The sequence below is a fragment of the Scyliorhinus torazame genome, chromosome 6 (genome assembly GCF_047496885.1).
Source record: "Scyliorhinus torazame isolate Kashiwa2021f chromosome 6, sScyTor2.1, whole genome shotgun sequence".
NCBI classification, from domain to species: Eukaryota; Metazoa; Chordata; class Chondrichthyes; order Carcharhiniformes; family Scyliorhinidae; genus Scyliorhinus; species Scyliorhinus torazame.
This window is the reverse complement of record NC_092712.1, coordinates 4603364-4629496: the sequence shown is the minus strand read 5'-3', so window position 1 is coordinate 4629496 and position 26133 is coordinate 4603364. Positions and strand designations below refer to the sequence as shown.

Here is a 26133-nt window from a genome sequence, read left to right as displayed (position 1 = left end):
ATGTGACTATACTGAGGTGTGACACACAAACTATTTGCAGACATGAACTTTCTGAAAATACAACTCTAGGTGGCTGCTAAACATCTCGTAAAATATCAAGGTCTGGCAATGACCCTCCTTCACGCCACCTCCTGTCCAGGTGCAGAGGACATCCCTCCCGTGTACATTCACACGGACTGATCCAGCCCCATCCCTCCCGTGTACATTCACACGGACTGATCCAGCCCCATCCCTCCCGTGTACATTCACACGGACTGATCCAGCCCCATCCCTCCCGTGAACATTCACACGGACTGATCCAGCCCCATCCCTCCCGTGTACATTCACACGGACTGATCCAGCCCCATCTCTCCCGTGTACATTCACACGGACTGATCCAGCCCCATCCCTCCCGTGTACATTCACACGGACTGATCCAGCCCCATCCCTCCCGTGTACATTCACACGGACTGATCCAGCCCCATCAGCCTCCCGTGTACATTCACATTCACACGGACTGATCCAGCCCCATCTCTCCCGTGTACATTCACACGGACTGATCCAGCCCCATCCCACCCATGTACATTCACACGGACTGATCCAGGCCCATCCCTCCCGTGCACATTCACACGGACTGATCCAGCCCCATCCCTCCCGTGTACATTCACACGGACTGATCCAGCCCCATCCCTCCCGTGTACATTCACACGGACTGATCCATCCCCATCAGCCTCCCGTGTACATTCACACGGACTGATCCAGGCCCATTTCTCCCGTGTACATTCACACGGACTGATCCAGCCCCATCTCTCCCGTGTACATTCACACGGACTGATCCAGCCCCATCCCTCCCGTGTACATTCACACGGACTGATCCAGCCCCATCAGCCTCCCGTGTACATTCACAGGGACTGATCCAGGCCCATTTCTCCCGTGTACATTCACACGGACTGATCCAGCCCCATCTATCCCGTGTACATTCACACGGACTGATCCAGCCCCATCCCTCCCGTGTACATTCACACGGACTGATCCAGCCCCATCCCACCCGTGTGCATTCACACGGACTGATCCAGCCCCATCCCTCCCGTGTACATTCACACGGACTGATCCAGCCCCATCCCTCCCGTGTACATTCACACGGACTGATCCAGCCCCATCGCTCCCGTGTACATTCACACGGACTGATCCAGGCCCATTTCTCCCGTGTACATTCACACGGACTGATCCAGCCCCATCCCTCCCGTGCACATTCACACAGACTGATCCTGCCCCATCCCTCCCGTGTACATTCACACGGACTGATCCAGCCCCATCCCTCCCGTGTACATTCACACGGACTGATCCAGCCCCATCTCTCACGTGTACATTCACACGGACTGATCCAGCCCCATCAGCCTCCCGTGCTCATTCACACGGACTGATCCAGCCCCATCCCTCCCGTGTACATTCACACGGACTGATCCAGCCCCATCCCTCCCGTGTACATTCACACGGACTGATCCAGCCTAATTTCTCCCGTGTACATTCACACGGACTGATCCAGCCTAATTTCTCCCGTGTACATTCACACGGACTGATCCAGCCCCATCCCTCCCGTGCACATTCACACGGACGGATCCAGCCCCATCTCTCCCGTGCACATTCACCCGGACTGATCCAGCCCCATCCCTCCCGTGCACATTCACACGGACTGATCCAGCCCCATCCCTCCCGTGCACATTCACACAGACTGATCGAACCCCATCCCTCCCGTGTACATTCTCACGGACTGATCCAGCCCCATCCCTCCCGTGTACATTCACACGGACTGATCCTGCCCCATCTCTCCCGTGCACATTCACACGGACTGATCCAGCCCCATCTCTCCCGTGCACATTCACACGGACTGATCCAGCCCCATCCCTCCCGTGCACATTCACACGGACTGATCCAGCTCCATCTCTCCCGTGCACATTCACACGGACTGATCCAGCCCCATCAGCCTCCCATGTACATTCACACGGACTGATCCAGCCCCATCTCTCCCGTGTACATTCACACGGACTGATCCAGCCCCATCAGCCTCCCGTGTACATTCACACGGACTGATCCAGCCCCATCTCTCCCGTGTACATTCACACGGACTGATCCAGGCCCATTTCTCCCGTGTACATTCACACGGACTGATCCAGCCCCATCCCTCTCGTGTACATTCACTCGGACTGATCCAGCCCCATCCCTCCCGTGTACATTCACACGGACTGATCCAGGCCCATTTCTCCCGTGTACATTCACACGGACTGATCCAGCCCCATCCCTCCCGTGTACATTCACACGGGTTGATCCAGCCCCATCCCTCCCGTGCACATTCACAAGGACTGATCCAGCCCCATCCCTCCCGTGTACATTCCCACGGACTGATCCAGCACCATCCCTCCCGTGTACATTCACACGGACTGATCCAGCCCCATCGCTCCCGTGCACATTCACACGGACTGATCCAGCCCCATCAGCCTCTCGTGTACATTCACACGGACTGAACCAGCCCCATCTCTCCCGTGTACATTCACACGGACTGATCCAGGCCCATTTCTCCCGTGTACATTTACACGGACTGATCGAGCCCCATCAGCCTCCCGTGCACATTCACACGGACTGATCCAGCCCCATCTCTCCCGTGTACATTCACACGGACTGATCCAGCCCAATCAGCCTCCCGTGTACATTCACTCGGACTGATCCAGGCCCATCCCTCCCGTGTACATTCACACGGACTGATCCAGCCCCATCTCTCCCGTGTACATTCACACGGACTGATCCAGGCCCATTTCTCCAGTGTACATTCACACGGACTGATCCAGCCCCAACTATCCCGTGTACATTCACCCGGACTGATCCAGCCCCATCGCTCCCGTGTACATTCACACGGACTGACCCAGCCTCATCCCTCGCGTGTACATTCACACGGACTGATTTAGCCCCATTTCTCCCCTGTACATTCACACGGACTGATCCAGCCCCATCTATCCCGTGTACATTCACACGGACTGACCCAGCCTCATCCCTCCCGTGTACATTCACACGGACTGATCCAGCCCCATCCCACCCATGTACATTCACACGGACTGATCCAGCCCCATCCCTCCCGTGAACATTCACACGGACTGATCCAGCCCCATCCCTCCCGTGAACATTCACACGGACTGACCCAGCCCCATTCCTCCCGTGAACATTCACACGGACTGATCCAGCCCCATCCCTCCAGTGAACATTCACACGGACTGATCCAGCCCCATCGCTCCCGTGTACATTCACACGGACTGATCCAGCCCCATCCCTCCCGTGTACATTCACACGGACTGATCCAGCCCCATCCCTCCCGTGAACATTCACACGGACTGACCCAGCCCCATCCCTCCCTTGAACATTCACACGGACTGATCCAGCCCCATCCCTCCCGTGAACATTCACACGGACTGATCCAGGCCCATCCCTCCCGTGTACATTCACACGGACTGATCCAGCCCCATCAGCCTCCCGTGTACATTCACACGGACTGATCCAGCCCCATCTCTCCCGTGTACATTCACACGGACTGATCCAGGCCCATTTCTCCCGTGTACATTCACACAGACTGATCCAGCCCCATCTCTCCCGTGTACATTCACACGGACTGATCCAGCCCCATCTCTCCCGTGTACATTCACACGGACTGACCCAGCCCCATCCCTCCCGTGCACATTCACACGGACTGATCCAGCCCCATCCCTCCCGTGTACATTCACACGGACTGATCCAGCCCCATCCCTCCCGTGTACATTCACAAGGACTGATCCAGCCCCATCTCTCCCGTGTACATTCACACAGACTGATCCAGCCCCATCCCTCCCGTGCACATTCACACGGACTGATCCAGCCCCATCTCTCCCGTGTACATTCACACGGACTGATCCAGCCCCATCCCTCCCGTGTACATTCACACGGACTGATCCAGCCCCATCCCTCCCGTGTACATTCACAGGGACTGATCCAGCCCCATCAGCCTCCCGTGTACATTCACACGGACTGATCCAGCCCCATCTCTCCCGTGTACATTCACACGGACTGACCCAGCCCCATCTCTCCCGTGTACATTCACACGGACTGATCCAGCCCCATCTCTCCCGTGTACATTCACACGGACTGATCCAGCCCCATCTCTCCCGTGTACATTCACACGGACTGATCCAGCCCCATCAGCCTCCCGTGTACATTCACACGGACTGATCCAGCCCCATCCCTCCCGTGTACATTCACACGGACTGATCCAGGCCCATCCCTCCCGTGCACATTCACACGGACTGATCCAGCCCCATCTCTCCCGTGTACATTCACACGGACTGATCCTGGCCCATTTCTCCAGTGTACATTCACACGGACTGATCCAGCCCCATCCCTCCCGTGTACATTCACACGGACTGATCCAGCCCCATCTCTCCCGTGTACATTCACACGGACTGATCCTGGCCCATTTCTCCCGTGTACATTCACACGGACTGATCCAGCCCCATCCCTCCCGTGTACATTCACACAGACTGATCCAGCCCCATCTCTCCCGTGTACATTCACACGGACTGATCCTGGCCCATTTCTCCCGTGTACATTCACACGGACTGATCCAGCCCCATCCCTCCCGTGTACATTCACACGGACTGATCCAGCCCCATCTCTCCCGTGTACATTCACACGGACTGATCCAGCCCCATCCCACCCATGTACATTCACACGGACTGATCCAGGCCCATCCCTCCCGTGCACATTCACACGGACTGATCCAGCCCCATCTCTCACGTGTACATTCACACGGACTGATCCTGGCCCATTTCTCCCGTGTACATTCACACGGACTGATCCAGCCCCATCCCTCCCGTGTACATTCACACGGACTGATCCAGCCCCATCTCTCCCGTGTACATTCACACGGACTGATCCTGGCCCATTTCTCCCGTGTACATTCACACGGACTGATCCAGCCCCATCCCTCCCGTGTACATTCACAGGGACTGATCCAGCCCCATCTCTCCCGTGTACATTCACACGGACTGATCCTGGCCCATTTCTCCCGTGTACATTCACACGGACTGATCCAGCCCCATCCCTCCCGTGCACATTCACACGGACTGATCCAGCCCCATCTCTCCCGTGTACATTCACACGGACTGATCCAGCCCCATCCCTCCCGTGTACATTCACACGGACTGATCCAGCCCCATCAGCCTCCCGTGCACATTCACACGGACTGATCCAGCCCCATCCCTCCCGTGTACATTCACACGGACTGAACCAGCCCCATCAGCTTCCCGTGTACATTCACACGGACTGATCCAGCCCCATCCCTCCCGTGTACATTCAGACGGACTGATCCAGCCCCATCTCTCCCGTGTACATTCACACAGACTGATCCAGCCCCATCCCTCCCGTGTACATTCACACGGACTGATCCAGCCCCATCCCTCCCGTGCACATTCACACGGACTGATCCAGCCCCATCTCTCCCGTGTACATTCACACGGACTGATCCAGCCCCATCCCTCCCGTGCACATTCACACGGACTGATCCAGCCCCATCTCTCCCGTGTACATTCACACGGACTGATCCAGCCCCATCTCTCCTGTGTACATTCACACAGACCGATCCAGCCCCATCCCTCCCGTGCACATTCACACGGACTGATCCAGCCCCATCTCTCCCGTGTACATTCACACGGACTGATCCAGCCCCATCCCTCCCGTGTACATTCACACGGACTGATCCAGCCCCATCCCTCCCGTGCACATTCACACGGACTGATCCAGCCCCATCAGCCTCCCGTGTACATTCACAAGGACCGATCCAGCCCCATCTCTCCCGTGTACATTCACAAGGACTGATCCAGCCCCATCTCTCCCGTGTACATTCACACAGACTTACCCCAAATCCCCCCGGCAGCAGCTCTTTTGGGTTGGGATGATCTTTGTTCGAGTGTTTGGAGTGAGCGGACCCACATAGCTGAGAAGCAGGGAGAGGGCGTAACTCCACAGCCCAACACTGTGTGTCTCTGCTTCAATGTTCTGGGTTCTTGGTCAGAAAGCAGCAGGTGCCGGGCGTGGCAGGCACTCCGAACTCTCACCCCAATGACTATAATAGGCCAGGTTTCAAAGGCAGCATTCCACTCCTCTGACTGGGAAGTTATTCCGAAACTCTGCATTCCGAATGCAGTTGCAGTTCTTCCAAACCCACTCTTGCCACTTCTCCCCTCTGCTTCGGTGTAAAGCAGAACAGGCACTCAGCACAACTAGGTGTTCGCAAGCCGCACGCGTCTCCACCTGTTCCATCTCAGCCTTTTTTCTACTAATAATAATCTTTATTAGTGTCACAAGTAGGCTTACATTAACACTGCAATGAGGTTACTATGAAAAGCCCCTAGTCGCCACATTCCGGCGCCTGTTCGGGTACAGAGGGAGAATTCAGAATGTCCAATTCATCTAACATCGCGTCTTTCGGGACTTGTGGGAGGAAACTGGGTGAAACCCACGCAGACACGGGGAGAACGTGCAGACTCCGCACAGACAGTGGCCCCGGGACCTTGCTGCTGTGAAGCAACAGTGCTAGCCACTGTGCTATTGTGTTGCCCACTCCTTTGTACTTCTCTAGATTCCTTTAGAAAGCATCAAAGATATTCACCTCAAACACTTCATGAGGTAGTGAGTTCCATATTCTAACCATCTCATTTCCCATTGTATTTATTTGTAATTATCGTTTTTTTTAAAAATGTACCAATTATTCTTTTCCAATTAAGAGGCAATTTAGCGTGGCCAATCTACCCACCCTGCGCATCTTTGGGTTGTGGGGGCACAGACACGGGGAGAATGTGCAAACTCCACAAGGACAGTGACCCAGAGCCGGGATCAAACCCGGGTCCTCGGCGCCGTGAGGCAGCAGTGCTAAGTAATTATCGTTTATTTGTTCTTTAATTTTGCTTTCACTAAACATTGATCTTTGTTGTGCTATTAACACATTCTGGTCCCTTACATTTATGTCACTGTCTTTCGTCTTCCATTCACAATCCTGGTGTCTTGTGTCCATAAATCTTTGTCAAATCTCTCCTAGTTTCCAACTATTCCTGCCTTCTATTCTCCTCTACCTCCACAAAGAGTATAAAATACGTCAATCGCTCCCTCTCCTTAATCTGAAAATCACATGGACTCAAATGTTCAATCTGCTTCTCTCCTCAGATTTTGTACACCTGTTTTTTTTCAGAATTTTGTTTTATTTTATATCTTTGGTTCCTAACTTTGGATTCCGCTTCAAATGGAAACATTCTCTCGGCATCAACCCTCTGTGAGATCTTCTCAAAGTCTTCTCTGATCTCACGGAAATAGATCCACCCTCTACAATCTTTCCTGACAGCAGTAATCCGCTGGCTTCTCTGTCTTTTCACAACTTGGAGACCAGAAATATGCACAGTTTCCGAACTCAGTCTCACTCGACTGCTGTACAATATAACTTCACTACTTTTGAGTTTTCTACTCCGAGAAATAAGACCGTGTGATTTCTGAGCATTTTTAACTGCTTTGCTAATCTGTGCTGCTGCTTTTAACAATTTGTTCAGCTGTCTTTCCGTTTCTAATCCATTCAGTTCCGTACTTTCTAACGCGTCAGCGATGCGTTATTATTGCGCGATCCCATTTCTCGATGCTAAACTTTGTTTGCGATGCAGTTTTAATGTTGTCTTTTGTTACGTTACTTACTTTGTGTGTCACCTCTACCCTCACCCCCAACTTTGAGGTCAATTTAATTTTGAGCTACTGATTTGGAAATGCGATATTGTAAATTAGGAATAAGAGTGGATATCCTGGCAGCAATGCTATTCCACTATTGGCCAATTCAATTAGCCGCCCTAGACCCCTCGTGCTCAACTCAATTTTAGTCAATTAGATATTCTTGGTTTGACAGGAGTGACAGGCGGCAGCACCGGAGTGTAGGGTGAGGAACACAATTCGAACAGCCCCATTCAGGACTCTCCCCAGGATGGAATGTTTCAAAGCAGCAGCTGCAGCTGTCAATCCCACAAGGCCGGTCGAGACCCCTCCAACCCACCCCAACCCCGCAGAGCCCCCCCCCACTAACCCCGCAGAGTCCCCCCGCTAACCCCGCAGGGCCCCCACTAAACCCGCAGGGCACCCCCCACTAACCCCGAAGAGCCTCCCCCACTAACCCTGCAGAGCCCCCCCCACAAAGCCCGCACAGCCCCCCCACTAACCCCGCAGAGTCCCCCCCATTAACCCCGCAGAGCCCCCCCACACTAACCCCGCAGAGCACCCCACTAACCCCGCAGAGCCCCCCACTAACCACGCAGAGCCCCCCCACTAACCCCGCAGAGCCTCTCTCCACTAACCCCACAGAGACTCTCTCCACTAACCCCACAGAGACCCCCCCCTAACCCCGCAGAGCCCCCCCACTAACCCCGCAGAGCCACCCCCACTAACCCCGCAGAGACCCCCCCCACTAACCCCGCAGAGCCCCCCCACTAACCCCGCAAAGCCCCCCCTAGCCCCGCAGAGCCCCTCCCACTAACCCCGCAGAGGCCCCCCACTAACCCCGCAGAGCCCCTCCCACTAACCCTGCAGAGCCCCCTCCACTAACCCCGCAGAGCCCCCCCCCACTAACCCCGCAGAGCCCCCCCCACTAACCCCGCAGAGCCCCCCCACTAACCCCGCAGAGTCCCCCCCGCACAGCCCCCCACTAACCCCGCAGGGCCCCCCACTAACCCTGCAGAGCCCCCCCCACTAACCCCGCAGAGCCCCCCACTAACACCGCAGAGCCCCACCCCTAATAACACCGCAGAGCCCCACCCCCAATAACCCCGCAGAGCCCCCCCACTAACCCCGCAGAGCCCCCCCCACAAACCCCGCAGAGCTCCCCACTAACACCGCAGAGCCCCACCCCCAATAACCCCGCAGAGCCCCCCCACTAACCCCGCAGAGCCCCCCCCACTAACCCCGCAGAGTACCACCCACTAACCCAGCAGAAACCCCCCCACTAACCCCGCAGAGTACCACCCACTAACCCAGCAGAGCACCCCCCACTAACCCTGCAGAGCCCCCCCCACTAACCCCGCAGAGTACCACCCACTAACCCAGCAGAGCCCCCCCACTAACCCTGCAGAGCACCTCCCCATTAACTCCGCAGAGCCCCCACTAACCACGCAGAGCCCCACCCACTAACCCCGCAAAGCCCCCCCACTAACCCCGCAGAGCCCCCCCACTAACCCCGCAGAGCCCCCCCACTAACCCCGCAGAGCCCCCCCACTAACCCCGCAGAGCCCCCCCCACTAACCCCGCAGAAACCCCACCACTAACCCCGCAGAGCCCCCCCCCCACTAACCCCGCAGAGCGCCCCCACTAACCCCGCAGAGCCCCCCCCACTAACCCCGCAGAGCCCCCACTAACCCCGCAGAGCCCCCCCCACTAACCCCGCAGAACCCCCACCACTAACCCCGCAGAGTGCCCCCCACTAACCCAACAGAGCCCCCCCCAACGAACCCCGCAGAGTACCACCCACTAACCCCGCAGAGTACCACCCACTAACCCCGCAGAGCCCCCCCCACTAACCCCGCAGAGCCCCCCCAACTAACCCCGCAGAGCCCCCCCCCACTAACCCCGCAGAACCCCCACCACTAACCCCGCAGAGCCCCCCCACCACTAACCCCGCAGAGCCCCCCCACTAACCCCGCAGAGCCCCCCCCACTAACCCCGCAGAGCCCCCCCCACCAACACCGCAGTGCCCCCCCCAGTAACCCCGCAGAGCCCCCCACCACTAATCCCGCAGAGTGCCCCCCACTAACCCCGCAGAGCCCCCCCACTAACCCCGCAGAGCCCCCCCACTAACCCCGCAGAGCCCCCCCACTAACCCCGCAGAGCCCCCCCACTAACCCCGCAGATTCAAATTTGCTGATGACAACACAGTAGTGGGTCGGATTTCAAACAATGACGAGACAGAGTACAGGAATGAGACAGAGAATCTGGTGAACTGGTGCGACGACAATAATCTCTCCCTCAATGTCAACAAAACGAAGGAGATTGTCATCTACTTCAGGAAGTGTAGTGGAGAACATGCCCCTGTCTACATCAATGGGAACAAAGTAGAAAGGGTCGAGAGCTTCAAGTTTTTAGGTGTCCAGATCACCAACAGCCTGTCCTGGTCCCCCCATGCCGACACTATCGTTAAGAAAGCCCACCAACGACTCTACTTTCTCAGAAGACTAAGGAAATTTGGCATGTCAGCTACGACCCTCACCAACTTCGACAGATGCCCCACAGAAAGCATTCTTTCTGGTTGTATCACAGCTGGGTATGGAGCCTGCTCTGCCCAAGACCGCAGGAAACTACAAAAGGTGGTGAATGTAGCCCAGTCCATCACACAAACCAGCCTCCCGTGCATTCACTCTATCTATAATTCCCGCTGCCTCAGAAAGGCAGCCAGCATAATTAAGGACCCCACGCACCCCGGACATTCTCTCTTCCACCTTCTTCCGTCAGGAAAAAGATACCAAAGTTTGAGGTCACGTACCAACCGACTCAAGAACAGCTTCTTCCCGACTGACATCAGACTTTTGAATGGACCGACCTCGTATTAAGGGGCTCTGCAGGGTTAGCTTTGGAGGAATATCGGGAAAGTAGGACAAATCTCAAACGTGCAATAAAGAGGGCTAAAAGGGGTCATGTAATATCTTTGGCTAACAGGGTTAAGGAAAATCCCAAAGCCTTTTATTCGTATATAAGGAGCAAGAGGGTAACTAGAGAAAGGATTGGCCCACTCAAAGACAAAAGAGGGGATTTATGCGTGGAGTCAGAGGAAATGGGTGAGATTCTTAATGAGTACTTTGCATCGGTATTCACCAAGGAGAGGGACATGACGGATGTTGAGGCTAGGGATGGATGTTTAAATACTCTAGGTCAAGTCGGCAGAAGGAAGGGGGAGGTTTTGGGTCTTCTAAAAGGCATTAAGGTGGACAAGTCCCCAGGTCCGGATGGGATCTATCCCAGGTTACTGAGGGAAGCGAGGGACGAAATAGCTGGGGCCTTAACAGATATCTTTGCAGCATCCTTGAGAATGGGTGAGGTCCCGGAGGATGGAGAATTGCTAATGTTGCCCCTCTGTTTAAGAAGGGTAGCAGGGATAATCCAGGGAATAATAGATGCGTGAGCTTGACGTCAGTGGTAGGCAAACTGTAGGAGAAGATACTGAGGGATAGGATCTATTCACATTTGGAAGAAAACAGACTTATCAGTGATAGACAGCATGGTTTTGTGCAGGGAAGGTCATGTCTTACAAACCTAATAGAATTCTTTGAGGAAGTGACAACGTTAATTGATGAGGGAAGGGCTGTAGATGTCATATACATGGACTTCAGTAAGGCGTTTGATAAAGTTTCCCATGGCAGGTTGATGGGAAAAGTGAAGTTGTATGGGGTTGAGGGTGTACTAGCTAGATGGATAAAGAACTGGCTGGGCAACAGGAGACAGAGAGTAGTGGTGGAAGGGAGGGTCTCAAAATGGAGAAAGGTGACTAGTGGTGTTCCACAGGGATCCGTGCTCGGACCACTGTTGTTTGTGATATACATAAATGATCTGGACGAAGGTATAGGTGGTCTGATTAGCAAGTTTGCAGATGATACTAAGATTGGTGGAGTTGCAGATAGCGAGGAGGACTGTCAGAGAATACAGCAAAATGTAGATAGATTGGAGAGTTGGGCAGAGAAATGGCAGATGGAGTTCAATCCAGGCAAATGCGAGGTGATGCATTTTGGAAGATCTAATTCAAGAGTGGACTATACGGTCAATGGAAGAGTCCTGGGGAAAATTGATGTACAGAGAGATCTGGGAGTTCAGGTCCATTGTACCCTGAAGATGGCAACGCAGGTCGATAGAGTGGTCAAGAAGGCATACAGCATGCTTGCCTTCATCGGACGGGGTATTAAGTACAAGAGTCGGCAGGTCATGTTACAGTTGTATAGGACTTTGGTTAGGCCACATTTGGAATACTGAGTGCAGTTCTGGTCGCCACATTACCAGAAGGATGTGGATGCTTTAGAGAGGGTGCAGAGGAGGTTCACCAGGATGTTGCCTGGTATGGAGGGTGCTGGCTATGAAGAAAGGTTGAGTAGATTAGGATTGTTTTTGTTGGAAAGTCGGAGGTTGAGGGGGGACCTGATTGAGGTCTACAAAATTATGAGAGGTATGGACAGGGTGGATAGCAAGAAGCTTTTTCCAAGAGTGGGGGTGTCAATTACAAGGGGTCACGATTTCAAGGTGAGATGGGGAAAGTTTAAGGGAGATGCGCGTGGAAAGCTTTTTACGCAGAGGGTGGTGGGTGCCTGGAACGCTTTGCCAGCGGAGGTGGTAGAGGCGGGCACGATGGCGTCATTTAAGATGCATCGAGACAGATATATGAACGGGCGGGGAACAGAGGGAAGTAGATCCTTGGAAAATAGGCGACAGGTTTAGATAAAGGATCTGGATCGGCGCAGGCTGGGAGGGCCGAAGGGCCTGTTCCTGTGCTGTAATTTTCTTTGTTCTTTCTCTACACCTTGCTATAACTGTAACATTATATTCTGCAGCCTCTCCTTCCTTCCCTACGTACGGTGTGCATTGTCTGTACAGCAAGCAAGAAACAATACTTTTCACTGTACACTAATACATGTGACAATAATAAATCAAATCATAGAGCCCCCCCCACTAACCCCGCAGAGACGCCCCCACTAACCCCGCAGAGACGCCCCCACTAACCCCGCAGAGACGCCCCCACTAACCCTGAGAGCCCCCCCCACTAACCCCGCAGAGACGCCCACTAACCCTGAGAGACCCCCCCACTAACCCCGCAGAGATGCCCCCACTAACCCCGAAAGACCCCCCCACTAACCCCGCAGAGCCCCCCCCACTAACCCCGCAGAGACCCCCCCACTAACCCCGAGAGACCCCCCCAATAACCCCGCAGAGCCCCCCCCACTAACCCCGCAGAGCCCCCCCACTAACCCCGCAGAGCCCCCCCCACTAACCCCACAGAGCCCCCCCCATTAGCCCCGCAGAGCCCCCCCCATTAGCCCCGCAGAGCCCCCCCCCACTAACCCCGCAGAGTCCCCTCCACTAACCCCGCAGAGTCCCCTCCACTAACCCCCGCAGAGCCCCTTGCGAGCGCCCCCCCCACCCACCCCCGTGTTAATGTGATGGCTGATGTAGTAGAGCAGCGAGTGTCTGAGGGGGGCGCACAGTGTTTCCTTCAGAATCCGTCCAAAGGGCTTGTGCAGCCAAACAGGAGAAGAGGCTGATAGCTCGGCATACACTGACCCGCAGCTGGGGGGCGGGGGGGGGTCTGGGCAGAGGGGGGGTCTGGGCCGAGGGGGGGTCTGGGCCGAGGGGGGGTCTGGGCCGAGGGGGGGTCTGGGCCGAGGGGGGGTCTGGGCCGAGGGGGGGGGGGGGGAGCTGTGGAATGAGCTGAGGGAGAGTTGTCGGCTGCTTTGCACGTGGACTGGACACGGTGGGGAAAGCGGGCGAGACACACAGAGAGGCGGGTCAGCCATGTAACCAGCAGTTCACTTACCCGGTTTACCCTCAGGACGCCAGTGTTGGGTAAAGCAGCCAACGTTCGGTAATCCATCCGCAACGGCTCACAGCTCAACCCCTATCAACACAGAGACAAACATGGGGTAAAACAGGACAGCTCACACTGACCCCCCTCACACTGACCCCCCCCTCACACTGACCCCCCCTCACACTGACCCCCCCCTCACACTGACCCCCCTCACACTGACCCCCCCCACACTGACCCCCCTCACACTGACCCCCCCACACACTGACCCCCCTCACACTGACCCCCCCTCACACTGACCCCCCCTCACACTGACCCCCCTCACACTGACCCCCCACTCACGCTGACCCCCCTCACACTGACCCCCCTCACACTGACCCCCCTCACACTGACCCCCCTCACACTGACCCCCTCACACTGACCCCCTCACACTGACCCCCTCACACTGACCCCCCTCACACTGACCCCCCTTCACACTGACCCCCCTTCCCACTGACCCCCCTCACACTGACCCCCCTCACACTGACCCCCCTCACACTGACCCCGTCACACTGACCCCCCCCACACTGACCCCCCTCACACTGACCCCTCACACTGACCCCCCTCACACTGACCCCCCTCACACTGACCCCCCCTCACACTGACCCCCCTCACACTGAACCCCCTCACACTGAACCCCCTCACACTGACCCCCTCACACTGACCCCCCTCACTGACCCCCTCACACTGACCCCCCCTCACTGACCCCCCTCACACTGACCCGCCCCTCACACTGACCCCCCCTCACACTGACCCCCCCTCACTGACCCCCCTCACACTGACCCCCCTTCACACTGACCCCCCCCTCACACTGACCCCCCTCTCATTGACCCCCCTCACACTGACCCCCCCCCACACTGACCCCCTCACACTGACCCCCCCCCACACTGACCCCCTCACACTGACCCCTCACACTGACCCCCCTCACACTGACCCCCCCTCACACTGACCCCCCTCACACTGACCCCCCCTCACACTGACCCCCCCTCACACTGACCCCCCCTCACACTGACCCCCCCTCACACTGACCCCCCCACACACTGACCCCCCCACACACTGACCCCCTCACACTGACCCCCCCCTCACACTGACCACCCTCACACTGACCACCCTCACACTGACCCTCCCTCACACTGACCCCCCTCACACTGACCCCCCCTCACTGACCCCCACTCACACTGACACCCTCACACTGACCCCCCCTCACACTGACCCCCCCTCACTGACCCCCACTCACACTGACACCCTCACACTGACCCCCTCACACTGACCCCCTCACACTGACCACCTCACACTGACCCCCTCACACTGACCCCCCTCACACTGACCACCTCACACTGACCCCCTCACACTGACCCCCCCTCACACTGACCCCCTCTCACACTGACACCCTCACACTGCCCCCCCCCCTCACTGACCTCCTCACACTGACCCCCCCTCACACTGACCCCCCCTCACACTGACCCCCCCTCACACTGACCCCCAACTCACGCTGACCCCCCCACACTGACCCCCCTCACACTGACCCCCCCTCACATTGACCCCCAACTCACGCTGACCCCCCTCACACTGACCCCCCCTCACACTGACCCCACTCACGCTGACTCCCCTCACACTGACCCCCCCTCACACTGACCCCCCCTCACTGACCCCCCCTCACACTGACCCCCCTCACACTGACCCCCCTCACACGGACCCCCCCCTCACACTGACCCCCCTCACACTGACCCCCTTACACTGACCCCCCTCACTGACCCCCCTCACACTGACCCCCCTCACACTGACCCCCCCTCACACTGACCCCCCTCACTGACCCCCCCTCACACTGACCCCCCCTCACACTGACCCCCCCACACACTGACCCCCCTCACACTGAACCCCCCTCACACTGACCCCCCCTCACACTGACCCCCCCCCACACTGACCCCCCTCACACTGACCCCCCTCACACTGACTCCCCCCTCACACTGACCCCCCCTCACACTGACCCCCCCTCACACTGAACCCCCTCACACTGACCCCCCTCACACTGACCCCCCTCACACTGACCCCCCTTCACACTGACCCCCCTCACACTGACCCCCCTCACACTGACCCCCCCTCACACTGACCCCCCCTCACACTGACCCCCACACTGACCCCCCCTCACACTGACCCCCTCACACTGAACCCCCCTCACACTGACCCCCCCTCACACTGACCCCCCCCCACACTGACCCCCCTCACACTGACCCCCCTCACACTGACTCCCCCCTCACACTGACCCCCCCTCACACTGAACCCCCTCACACTGACCCCCCTCACACTGACCCCCCTCACACTGACCCCCCTCACACTGACCCCCCTTCACACTGACCCCCCTCACACTGACCCCCCTCACACTGACCCCCCCCCACACTGACCCCCCCTCACACTGACCCCCTCACACTGACCCCCCCTCACACTGACCCCCCCTCACACTGACCCCCCTCACACTGACCCCCCTCACACTGACCCCCTTCACACTGACCCCCCTCACACTGACCCCCCTCACACTGACCCCCCTCACGCTGACCCCCCTCACACTGACCCCCCACTCACGCTGACCCCCCTCACACTGACCCCATCACACTGAGCCCCCCTCTCACTGACCCCCTCACACTGAGCCCCCCTCTCACTGACCCCCTCACACTGACCTCCTCACACTGACCCCCCCTCACACTGACCCCCCTCACTGACCCCCCTCACACTGATCCCCTCACACTGACCCCCCCTCACACTGACCCCCTCACACTGACCCCCCCTCACACTGACCCCCCCCTCACACTGACCCCCTCACACTGACACCCCTCACACTGACACCCCTCACACTGACCCCCTCACACTGACCCCCCCTCACACTGACCCCCCCTCACACTGACCTCCTCACACTGACCCCCCCTCACACTGACCCCCCTCACACTGACCCCCCACTCACGCTGACCCCCCTCACACTGACCCCCCTCACACTGACCCCCCCTCACACTGACCCCCCTCACACTGACCCCCCCTCACACTGACCCCCTCACACTGACCCCCTCACACTGACCACCCCCTCACACTGTCCCCCCCTCACACTGACCCCCCACTCACGCTGACCCCCCCCTCACACTGACCCCCCCTCACACTGACCCCCCCCTCACGCTGACCCCCCCCTCACGCTGACCCCCCCCTCACACTGACCCCCCACTCACGCTGACCCCCCTCCCCCCTCACACTGTCCCCCACACACTGACCCCCCCTCACACTGACCCCCCTCACACTGCCCCCCCCCTCACACTGACACCCCCCTCACACTGACCCCCCTCACACTGACCCCCCTCACACTGACCCCCCTCACAGATCTCCACTCCTCCCCCCCCCGCACAGCGAACTCTCCACACACCCTCACTCAGCGATGCCCTACTGCTCCCTCACTGACACTTCACCGTCACATTCAACCCGATCCCCCCTCACACTGACCGCCCCTCACACTGACGCCTACTCCCCCCTCACTCAGATTCACCCCACGCCCCCTCACTTATTCATCCCCATTCCCCCTCGCTCAAACTCTTGACCCCCACTCCCCCTTCATTAACACTCATTGGGGCCCAACTGCCCTAACTAGGGAGTGGGGGGTCACTGTGTGAGGGGGGTGGGGGGGGGGGGGGAGAATGAGGCTGTACTGTGAGTGCCTGCTTGGCTGCACTGTGAGTGCCTGCTAGGCTGCACTGTGAGTGCCTGCTTGGCTGCACTGTGAGTGCCTGCTTGGCTGCAGTGAGTGCCTGCTTGGCTGCACTGTGAGTGCCTGCTTGGCTGCACTGTGAGTGCCTGCTTGGCTGCACTGTGAGTGCCTGCTTGGTTGCACTGTGAGTGCCTGCTTGGCTGCACTGTTAGTGCCTGCTTGGCTGCACTGAGTGACTGCTTGGCTGCACGGAGTGCCTGCTTGGTTGCACTGTGAGTGCCTGCTTGGCTGCACTGTGAGTGCCTGCTTGGTTGCACAGTGAGTGCCTGCTTGGCTGCACTGAGTGACTGCTTGGCTGCACGGAGTGCCTGCTTGATTGCACTGTGAATGCCTGCTTTGGTTGCATTGTGAGTGCCTGCTTTGCTGAAAGAGAGTGCCTGCTTGGCTGCACTGTGAGTGCCTGCTTGGCTGCACTGTGAGTGCCTGCTTTGCTGAACGAGAGTGCTTTTGGATTTGTGTGAACAAGGACTTCGGTGAAACTGGGAGAAGGTGAAATCGAAAAGGCTGAGTACGGAGTTCAGTCTCGGTCCGGGCAGGAGCGTAGCTCAGTCTCAGTCCGGGCAGGAGCGTAGCTCAGTCTCAGTCCGGGCAGGAGCGTAGCTCAGTCTCAGTCCGGGCAGGAGCGGAGCTCAGTCTCAGTCGGGGCAGGAGCAGAGCTCAGTCTCCGTCCGGGCAGGAGCGGAGCTCAGTCTCGGTCCGGGCAGGAGCGGAGCTCAGTCTCAGTCCAGGCAGGAGCGGAGCTCAGTCTCAGTCCAGGCAGGAGCGGAGCTCAGTCTCAGTCCGGACAGGAGAGGAGCTCAGTCTCAGTCCGGGCAGGAGCAGAGCTCAGTCTCATTCCGGGCAGGAGCGGAGCTCAGTCTCAGTCCAGGCAGGAGCTCAGTCTCAGTCCAGGCAGGAGCGGAGCTCAGTCTCAGTCCGGGCAGGAGCGGAGCTCAGTCTCAGTCCGGTCAGGAGCGGAGCTCAGTCTCAGTCCGGTCAGGAGCGGAGCTCAGTCTCAGTCCGGGCAGGAGCGGAGCTCAGTCTCAGTCCGGGCAGGAGCAGAGCTCAGTCTCAGTCCGGGCAGGAGCAGAGCTCAGTCTCAGTCCGGGCAGGAGCGGAGCTCAGTCTCAGTCCAGGCAGGAGCTCAGTCTCAGTCCAGGCAGGAGCGGAGCTCAGTCTCAGTCCGGGCAGGAGCGGAGCTCAGTCTCAGTCCGGGCAGGAGCGGAGCTCAGTCTCAGTCCGGGCAGGAGCGGAGCTCAGTCTCAGTCGGGGCAGGAGCAGAGCTCAGTCTCAGTCCGGGCAGGAGCGGAGCTCAGTCTCAGTCCGGGCAGGAGCGGAGCTCAGTCTCAGTCCGGGCAGGAGCGGAGCTCAGTCTCAGTCCGGGCAGGAGCGGAGCTCAGTCTCAGTCCGGGCAGGAGCGGAGCTCAGTCTCAGTCCGGCAGGAGCGGAGCTCAGTCTCAGTCCGGGCAGGAGCGGAGCTCAGTCTCAGTCCGGGCAGGAGCGGAGCTCAGTCTCAGTCCGGGCAGGAGCGGAGCTCAGTCTCAGTCCGGGCAGGAGCGGAGCTCAGTCTCAGTCCGGGCAGGAGCGGAGCTCAGTCTCAGTCCGGACAGGAGCGGAGCTCAGTCTCAGTCCGGGCAGGAGCGGAGCTCAGTCTCAGTCCGGGCAGGAGCGGAGCTCAGTCTCAGTCTCAGTCCGGACAGGGGCGGAGCTCAGTCTCAGTCCGGGCAGGAGAGGAGCTCAGTCTCAGTCCAGGCAGGAGCTCAGTCTCAGTCCGGCAGGAGCGGAGCTCAGTCTCAGTCCGGGCAGGAGCGGAGCTCAGTCTCAGTCCGGGCAGGAGCGGAGCTCAGTCTCGGTCCGGGCAGGAGCGGAGCTCAGTCTCGGTCCGGGCAGGAGCGGAGCTCAGTCTCGGTCTGGGCAGGAGCGGAGCTCAGTCTCAGTCCGGGCAGGAGCGGAGCTCAGTCTCAGTCCGGGCAGGAGCAGAGCTCAGTCTCAGTCCGGGCAGGAGCAGAGCTCAGTCTCAGTCCGGGCAGGAGCGGAGCTCAGTCTCAGTCCGGGCAGGAGCGGAGCTCAGTCTCAGTCCGGACAGGAGAGGAGCTCAGTCTCAGTCCGGGCAGGAGCGGAGCTCAGTCTCAGTCCGGGCAGGAGCTCAGTCTCAGTCCGGCAGGAGCGGAGCTCAGTCTCAGTCCGGGCAGTAGCGGAGCTCAGTCTCAGTCCGGGCAGGAGCTCAGTCTCAGTCCGGGCAGGAGCGGAGCTCAGTCTCAGTCCGGGCAGGAACGGAGCTCAGGCTCAGTCCGTGCAGGAGAGGAGCTCAGTCTCAGTCCGGGCAGGAGCAGAGCTCAGTCTCAGTCCGGGCAGGAGCGGAGCTCAGTCTCAGTCCGGGCAGGAGCAGAGCTCAGTCTCAGTCCGGGCAGGAGCAGAGCTCAGTCTCAGTCCGGGCAGGAGCAGAGCTCAGTCTCAGTCCGGGCAGGAGCGGAGCTCAGTCTCAGTCCAGGCAGGAGCTCAGTCTCAGTCCAGGCAGGAGCGGAGCTCAGTCTCAGTCCGGACAGGAGAGGAGCTCAGTCTCAGTCCGGGCAGGAGCAGAGCTCAGTCTCAGTCCGGGCAGGAGCGGAGCTCAGTCTCAGTCCAGGCAGGAGCTCAGTCTCAGTCCAGGCAGGAGCGGAGCTCAGTCTCAGTCCGGGCAGGAGCGGAGCTCAGTCTCAGTCCGGTCAGGAGCGGAGCTCAGTCTCAGTCCGGGCAGGAGCGGAGCTCAGTCTCAGTCCGGGCAGGAGCAGAGCTCAGTCTCAGTCCGGGCAGGAGCAGAGCTCAGTCTCAGTCCGGGCAGGAGCAGAGCTCAGTCTCAGTCCGGGCAGGAGCGGAGCTCAGTCTCAGTCCAGGCAGGAGCGGAGCTCAGTCTCAGTCCAGGCAGGAGCGGAGCTCAGTCTCAGTCCGGACAGGAGAGGAGCTCAGTCTCAGTCCGGGCAGGAGCAGAGCTCAGTCTCAGTCCGGGCAGGTGCGGAGCTCAGTCTCAGTCCAGGCAGGAGCTCAGTCTCAGTCCAGGCAGGAGCGGAGCTCAGTCTCAGTCCGGGCAGGAGCGGAGCTCAGTCTCAGTCCGGTCAGGAGCGGTGCTCAGTCTCAGTCCGGGCAGGAGCGGAGCTCAGTCTCAGTCCGGGCAGGAGCAGAGCTCAGTCTCAGTCCGGGCAGGAGCAGAGCTCAGTCTCAGTCCGGGCAGGAGCGGAGCTCAGTCTCAGTCCAGGCAGGAGCTCAGTCTCAGTCCAGGCAGGAGCGGAGCTCAGTCTCTGTCCGGACAGGAGAGTAGCTCAGTCTCAGTCCGGGCAGGAGCGGAGCTCAGTCTCAGTCCGGGCAGGAGCGGAGCTCAGTCTCAGTCCGGGCAGGAGCGGAGCTCAGTCTCAGTCCGGGCAGGAGCAGAGCTCAGTCTCAGTCCGGGCAGGAGCAGAGCTCAGTCTCAGTCCGGGCAGGAGCGGAGCTCAGTCTCAGTCCGGGCAGGAGCGGAGCTCAGTCTCAGTCCGGGCAGGAGCGGAGCTCAGTCTCAGTCGGGGCAGGAGAAGAGCTCAGGCTCAGTCCGGGCAGGAGCAGAGCTCAGTCTCAGTCCGGGCAGGAGCGGAGCTCAGTCTCAGTCCAGACAGGAGCGGAGCTCAGTCTCAGTCCAGACAGGAGCGGAGCTCAGTCTCAGTCCGGGCAGGAGCGGAGCTCAGTCTCAGTCCGGCAGGAGCGGAGCTCAGTCTCAGTCCGGGCAGGAGCGCAGCTCAGTCTCAGTCCAGGCAGGAGCGGAGCTCAGTCTCAGTCCGGGCAGGAGCTCAGTCTCAGTCCGGCAGGAGCGGAGCTCAGTCTCAGTCCGGGCAGTAGCGGAGCTCAGTCTCAGTCCGGGCAGGAGCTCAGTCTCAGTCCGGGCAGGAGCGGAGCTCAGTCTCAGTCCGGGCAGGAACGGAGCTCAGGCTCAGTCCGTGCAGGAGAGGAGCTCAGTCTCAGTCCGGGCAGGAGCAGAGCTCAGTCTCAGTCCGGGCAGGAGCGGAGCTCAGTCTCAGTCCGGGCAGGAGCAGAGCTCAGTCTCAGTCCGGGCAGGAGCAGAGCTCAGTCTCAGTCCGGGCAGGAGTGGAGCTCAGTCTCAGTCCAGGCAGGAGCTCAGTCTCAGTCCAGTCAGGAGCGGAGCTCAGTCTCAGTCCGGACAGGAGAGGAGCTCAGTCTCAGTCCGGGCAGGAGCAGAGCTCAGTCTCAGTCCGGGCAGGAGCGGAGCTCAGTCTCAGTCCAGGCAGGAGCTCAGTCTCAGTCCAGGCAGGAGCGGAGCTCAGTCTCAGTCCGGGCAGGAGCGGAGCTCAGTCTCAGTCCGGTCAGGAGCGGAGCTCAGTCTCAGTCCGGGCAGGAGCGGAGCTCAGTCTCTGTCCGGGCAGGAGCAGAGCTCAGTCTCAGTCCGGGCAGGAGCAGAGCTCAGTCTCAGTCCGGGCAGGAGCAGAGCTCAGTCTCAGTCCGGGCAGGAGCGGAGCTCAGTCTCAGTCCAGGCAGGAGCTCAGTCTCAGTCCAGTCAGGAGCGGAGCTCAGTCTCAGTCCAGGCAGGAGCGGAGCTCAGTCTCAGTCCAGACAGGAGAGGAGCTCAGTCTCAGTCCGGGCAGGAGCAGAGCTCAGTCTCAGTCCGGGCAGGAGCGGAGCTCAGTCTCAGTCCAGGCAGGAGCTCAGTCTCAGTCCAGGCAGGAGCGGAGCTCAGTCTCAGTCCGGGCAGGAGCGGAGCTCAGTCTCAGTCCGGTCAGGAGCGGAGCTCAGTCTCAGTCCGGTCAGGAGCAGAGCTCAGTCTCAGTCCGGGCAGGAGCGGAGCTCAGTCTCAGTCCGGGCAGGAGCAGAGCTCAGTCTCAGTCCGGGCAGGAGCAGAGCTCAGTCTCAGTCCGGGCAGGAGCGGAGCTCAGTCTCAGTCCAGGCAGGAGCTCAGTCTCAGTCCAGGCAGGAGCGGAGCTCAGTCTCAGTCCGGGCAGGAGCGGAGCTCAGTCTCAGTCCGGGCAGGAGCGGAGCTCAGTCTCAGTCCGGGCAGGAGCGGAGCTCAGTCTCAGTCGGGGCAGGAGCAGAGCTCAGTCTCAGTCCGGGCAGGAGCGGAGCTCAGTCTCAGTCCGGGCAGGAGCGGAGCTCAGTCTCAGTCCGGGCAGGAGCGGAGCTCAGTCTCAGTCCGGGCAGGAGCGGAGCTCAGTCTCAGTCCGGCAGGAGCGGAGCTCAGTCTCAGTCCGGGCAGGAGCGGAGCTCAGTCTCAGTCCGGGCAGGAGCGGAGCTCAGTCTCAGTCCGGGCAGGAGCGGAGCTCAGTCTCAGTCCGGGCAGGAGCGGAGCTCAGTCTCAGTCCGGGCAGGAGCGGAGCTCAGTCTCAGTCCGGACAGGAGCGGAGCTCAGTCTCAGTCCGGGCAGGAGCGGAGCTCAGTCTCAGTCCGGGCAGGAGCGGAGCTCAGTCTCAGTCTCAGTCCGGACAGGGGCGGAGCTCAGTCTCAGTCCGGGCAGGAGAGGAGCTCAGTCTCAGTCCAGGCAGGAGCTCAGTCTCAGTCCGGCAGGAGCGGAGCTCAGTCTCAGTCCGGGCAGGAGCGGAGCTCAGTCTCAGTCCGGGCAGGAGCGGAGCTCAGTCTCAGTCCGGCAGGAGCGGAGCTCAGTCTCAGTCCGGGCAGGAGCGCAGCTCAGTCTCAGTCCAGGCAGGAGCGGAGCTCAGTCTCAGTCCGGGCAGTAGCGGAGCTCAGTCTCAGTCCGGCAGGAGCGGAGCTCAGTCTCAGTCCGGGCAGTAGCGGAGCTCAGTCTCAGTCCGGGCAGGAGCTCAGTCTCAGTCCGGGCAGGAGCGGAGCTCAGTCTCAGTCCAGGCAGGAACGGTGCTCAGGCTCAGTCCGTGCAGGAGAGGAGCTCAGTCTCAGTCCGGGCAGGAGCAGAGCTCAGTCTCAGTCCGGGCAGGAGCGGAGCTCAGTCTCAGTCCGGGCAGGAGCAGAGCTCAGTCTCAGTCCGGGCAGGAGCAGAGCTCAGTCTCAGTCCGGGCAGGAGCGTAGCTCAGTCTCAGTCCGGGCAGGAGCGGAGCTCAGTCTCAGTCCAGGCAGGAGCTCAGTCTCAGTCCAGGCAGGAGCTCAGTCTCAGTCCAGGCAGGAGCGGAGCTCAGTCTCAGTCCGGACAGGAGAGGAGCTCAGTCTCAGTCCGGGCAGGAGCAGAGCTCAGTCTCAGTCCGGGCAGGAGCGGAGCTCAGTCTCAGTCCAGGCAGGAGCTCAGTCTCAGTCCAGGCAGGAGCGGAGCTCCGTCTCAGTCCGGGCAGGAGCGGAGCTCAGTCTCAGTCCGGGCAGGAGCGGAGCTCAGTCTCAGTCCGGGCAGGAGCAGAGCTCAGTCTCAGTCCGGGCAGGAGCAGAGCTCAGTCTCAGTCCGGACAGGAGAGAAGCTCAGTCTCAGTCCGGGCAGGAGCAGAGCTCAGTCTCAGTCCGGGCAGGAGCGGAGCTCAGTCTCAGTCCAGGCAGGAGCTCAGTCTCAGTCCAGGCAGGAGCGGAGCTCAGTCTCAGTCCGGGCAGGAGCGGAGCTCAGTCTCAGTCCGGTCAGGAGCGGAGCTCAGTCTCAGTCCGGGCAGGAGCGGAGCTCAGTCTCAGTCCGGGCAGGAGCAGAGCTCAGTCTCAGTCCGGGCAGGAGCGGAGCTCAGTCTCAGTCCGGTCAGGAGCGGAGCTCAGTCTCAGTCCGGGCAGGAGCGGAGCTCAGTCTCAGTCCGGGCAGGAGCGGAGCTCAGTCTCAGTCCGGGCAGGAGCGGAGCTCAGTCTCAGTCCAGGCAGGAGCTCAGTCTCAGTCCAGGCAGGAGCGGAGCTCAGTCCGGACAGGAGAGGAGCTCAGTCTCAGTCCGGGCAGGAGCGGAGCTCAGTCTCAGTCCAGGCAGGAGCGGAGCTCAGTCTCAGTCCGGGCAGGAGCGGAGCTCAGTCTCAGTCCGGTCAGGAGCGGAGCTCAGTCTCAGTCCGGGCAGGAGCGGAGCTCAGTCTCAGTCCGGGCAGGAGCAGAGCTCAGTCTCAGTCCGGGCAGGAGCGGAGCTCAGTCTCAGTCCGGTCAGGAGCGGAACTCAGTCTCAGTCCGGGCAGGAGCGGAGCTCAGTCTCAGTCCGGGCAGGAGCGGAGCTCAGTCTCAGTCCGGGCAGGAGCGGAGCTCAGTCTCAGTCCAGGCAGGAGCTCAGTCTCAGTCCAGGCAGGAGCGGAGCTCAGTCCGGACAGGAGAGGAGCTCAGTCTCAGTCCGGGCAGGAGCGGAGCTCAGTCTCAGTCCGGGCATGAGCAGAGCTCAGGCTCAGTCGGGGCAGGAGCAGAGCTCAGGCTCAGTCCGGGCAGGAGCAGAGCTCAGTCTCAGTCCGGGCAGGAGCGGAGCTCAGTCTCAGTCCAGACAGGAGCGGAGCTCAGTCTCAGTCCAGACAGGAGCGGAGCTCAGTCTCAGTCCAGACAGGAGCGGAGCTCAGTCTCAGTCCGGGCAGGAGCGGAGCTCAGTCTCAGTCCGGCAGGAGCGGAGCTCAGTCTCAGTCCGGGCAGGAGCGCAGCTCAGTCTCAGTCCGGGCAGGAGCGGAGCTCAGTCTCAGTCCGGGCAGGAGCGGAGCTCAGTCTCAGTCCGGGCAGGAGCGGAGCTCAGTCTCAGTCCGGGCAGGAGCGCAGCTCAGTCTCAGTCCGGGCAGGAGCGGAGCTCAGTCTCAGTCCGGGCAGCAGCGGAGCTCAGTCTCAGTCCGGGCAGGAGCGGAGCTCAGTCTCAGTCCGGGCAGGAGCGGAGCTCAGTCTCAGTCCGGACAGGAGCGGAGCTCAGTCTCAGTCCAGACAGGAGCGGAGCTCAGTCTCAGTCCGGGCAGGAGCGGAGCTCAGTCTCAGTCCGGCAGGGGCGGAGCTCAGTCTCAGTCCGGGCAGGAGCGCAGCTCAGTCTCAGTCCGGGCAGGAGCGGAGCTCAGTCTCAGTCCGGGCAGGAGCGGAGCTCAGTCTCAGTCCGGGCAGGAGCGGAGCTCAGTCTCAGTCGGGGCAGGAGCGGAGCTCAGTCTCAGTCCGGGCAGGAGCGGAGCTCAGTCTCAGTCTCAGTCCGGACAGGGGCGGAGCTCAGTCTCAGTCCGGGCAGGAGAGGAGCTCAGTCTCAGTCCAGGCAGGAGCTCAGTCTCAGTCCGGCAGGAGCGGAGCTCAGTCTCAGTCCGGGCAGGAGCGGAGCTCAGTCTCAGTCCGGGCAGGGGCGGAGCTCAGTCTCAGTCCAGGCAGGAGCGGTGCACAACCAGGTTCCATAAACGCCAAGGTGGGATTTGTAATTGGGAATGGGTAGAAGGGTTATGGAGAACGGACAGGACGGTGGAGTTAAGGCCAGGATGAGATCAACCATGATCGAATGGCGGAGCAGACTCGATGGGCCAAATGGCCTACATTTGCGCCTCTATTTTATGATTCCTGTTCTCAGTGACTGTATATTCCAGGATACAGGATCTACCTGTGAGATAGGGAGGGAGGTAAAAGAGGAGGGGGTGTCGTAATTTTGATCAGGGGATCAATTACAGCAGTACGGAGGGACAACATCTTAGAAAGCTCTTCAATATGATTAGAACTTAAATACCAAAAGGAGCAATCACATCACTGGGAGTCTTCTACAGGCCGCCTAAAAATCAGAGAAATAGAAGAGCAGATCTGTCGGCAAATTTCAGAGGAGTGTAAAAGTAATAGGGTCCTGATAGTGGGGATTTCAACTTCCTCATTATTAACTGGGATAGCCATAGTGTAAAAGATTTAGAGGAAGCGGAATTCTTAAAATGTGTTGCGGAGACCTGTTTAAGCCAGTACGTAGAAGGAGCTACAAGAGAGGGGGCGGGACGGTCCTGGACTTACTTTTCG

General features: G+C 59.7%; 1 protein-coding gene across 1 annotated transcript in view; it reads right to left on the bottom strand.

Annotated features, from left to right (window-relative positions):
* Nucleotides 1-26133, bottom strand: part of LOC140425665 (protein scribble homolog) — a gene marked incomplete at its 5' end in the record, with an annotated part of 1618068 nt that overhangs the window by 156692 nt on the left and 1435243 nt on the right. The window contains 1 exon segment of the mRNA XM_072510160.1: nucleotides 13583-13663. Within this exon segment, the coding sequence (XP_072366261.1) occupies nucleotides 13583-13663 (81 nt within the window).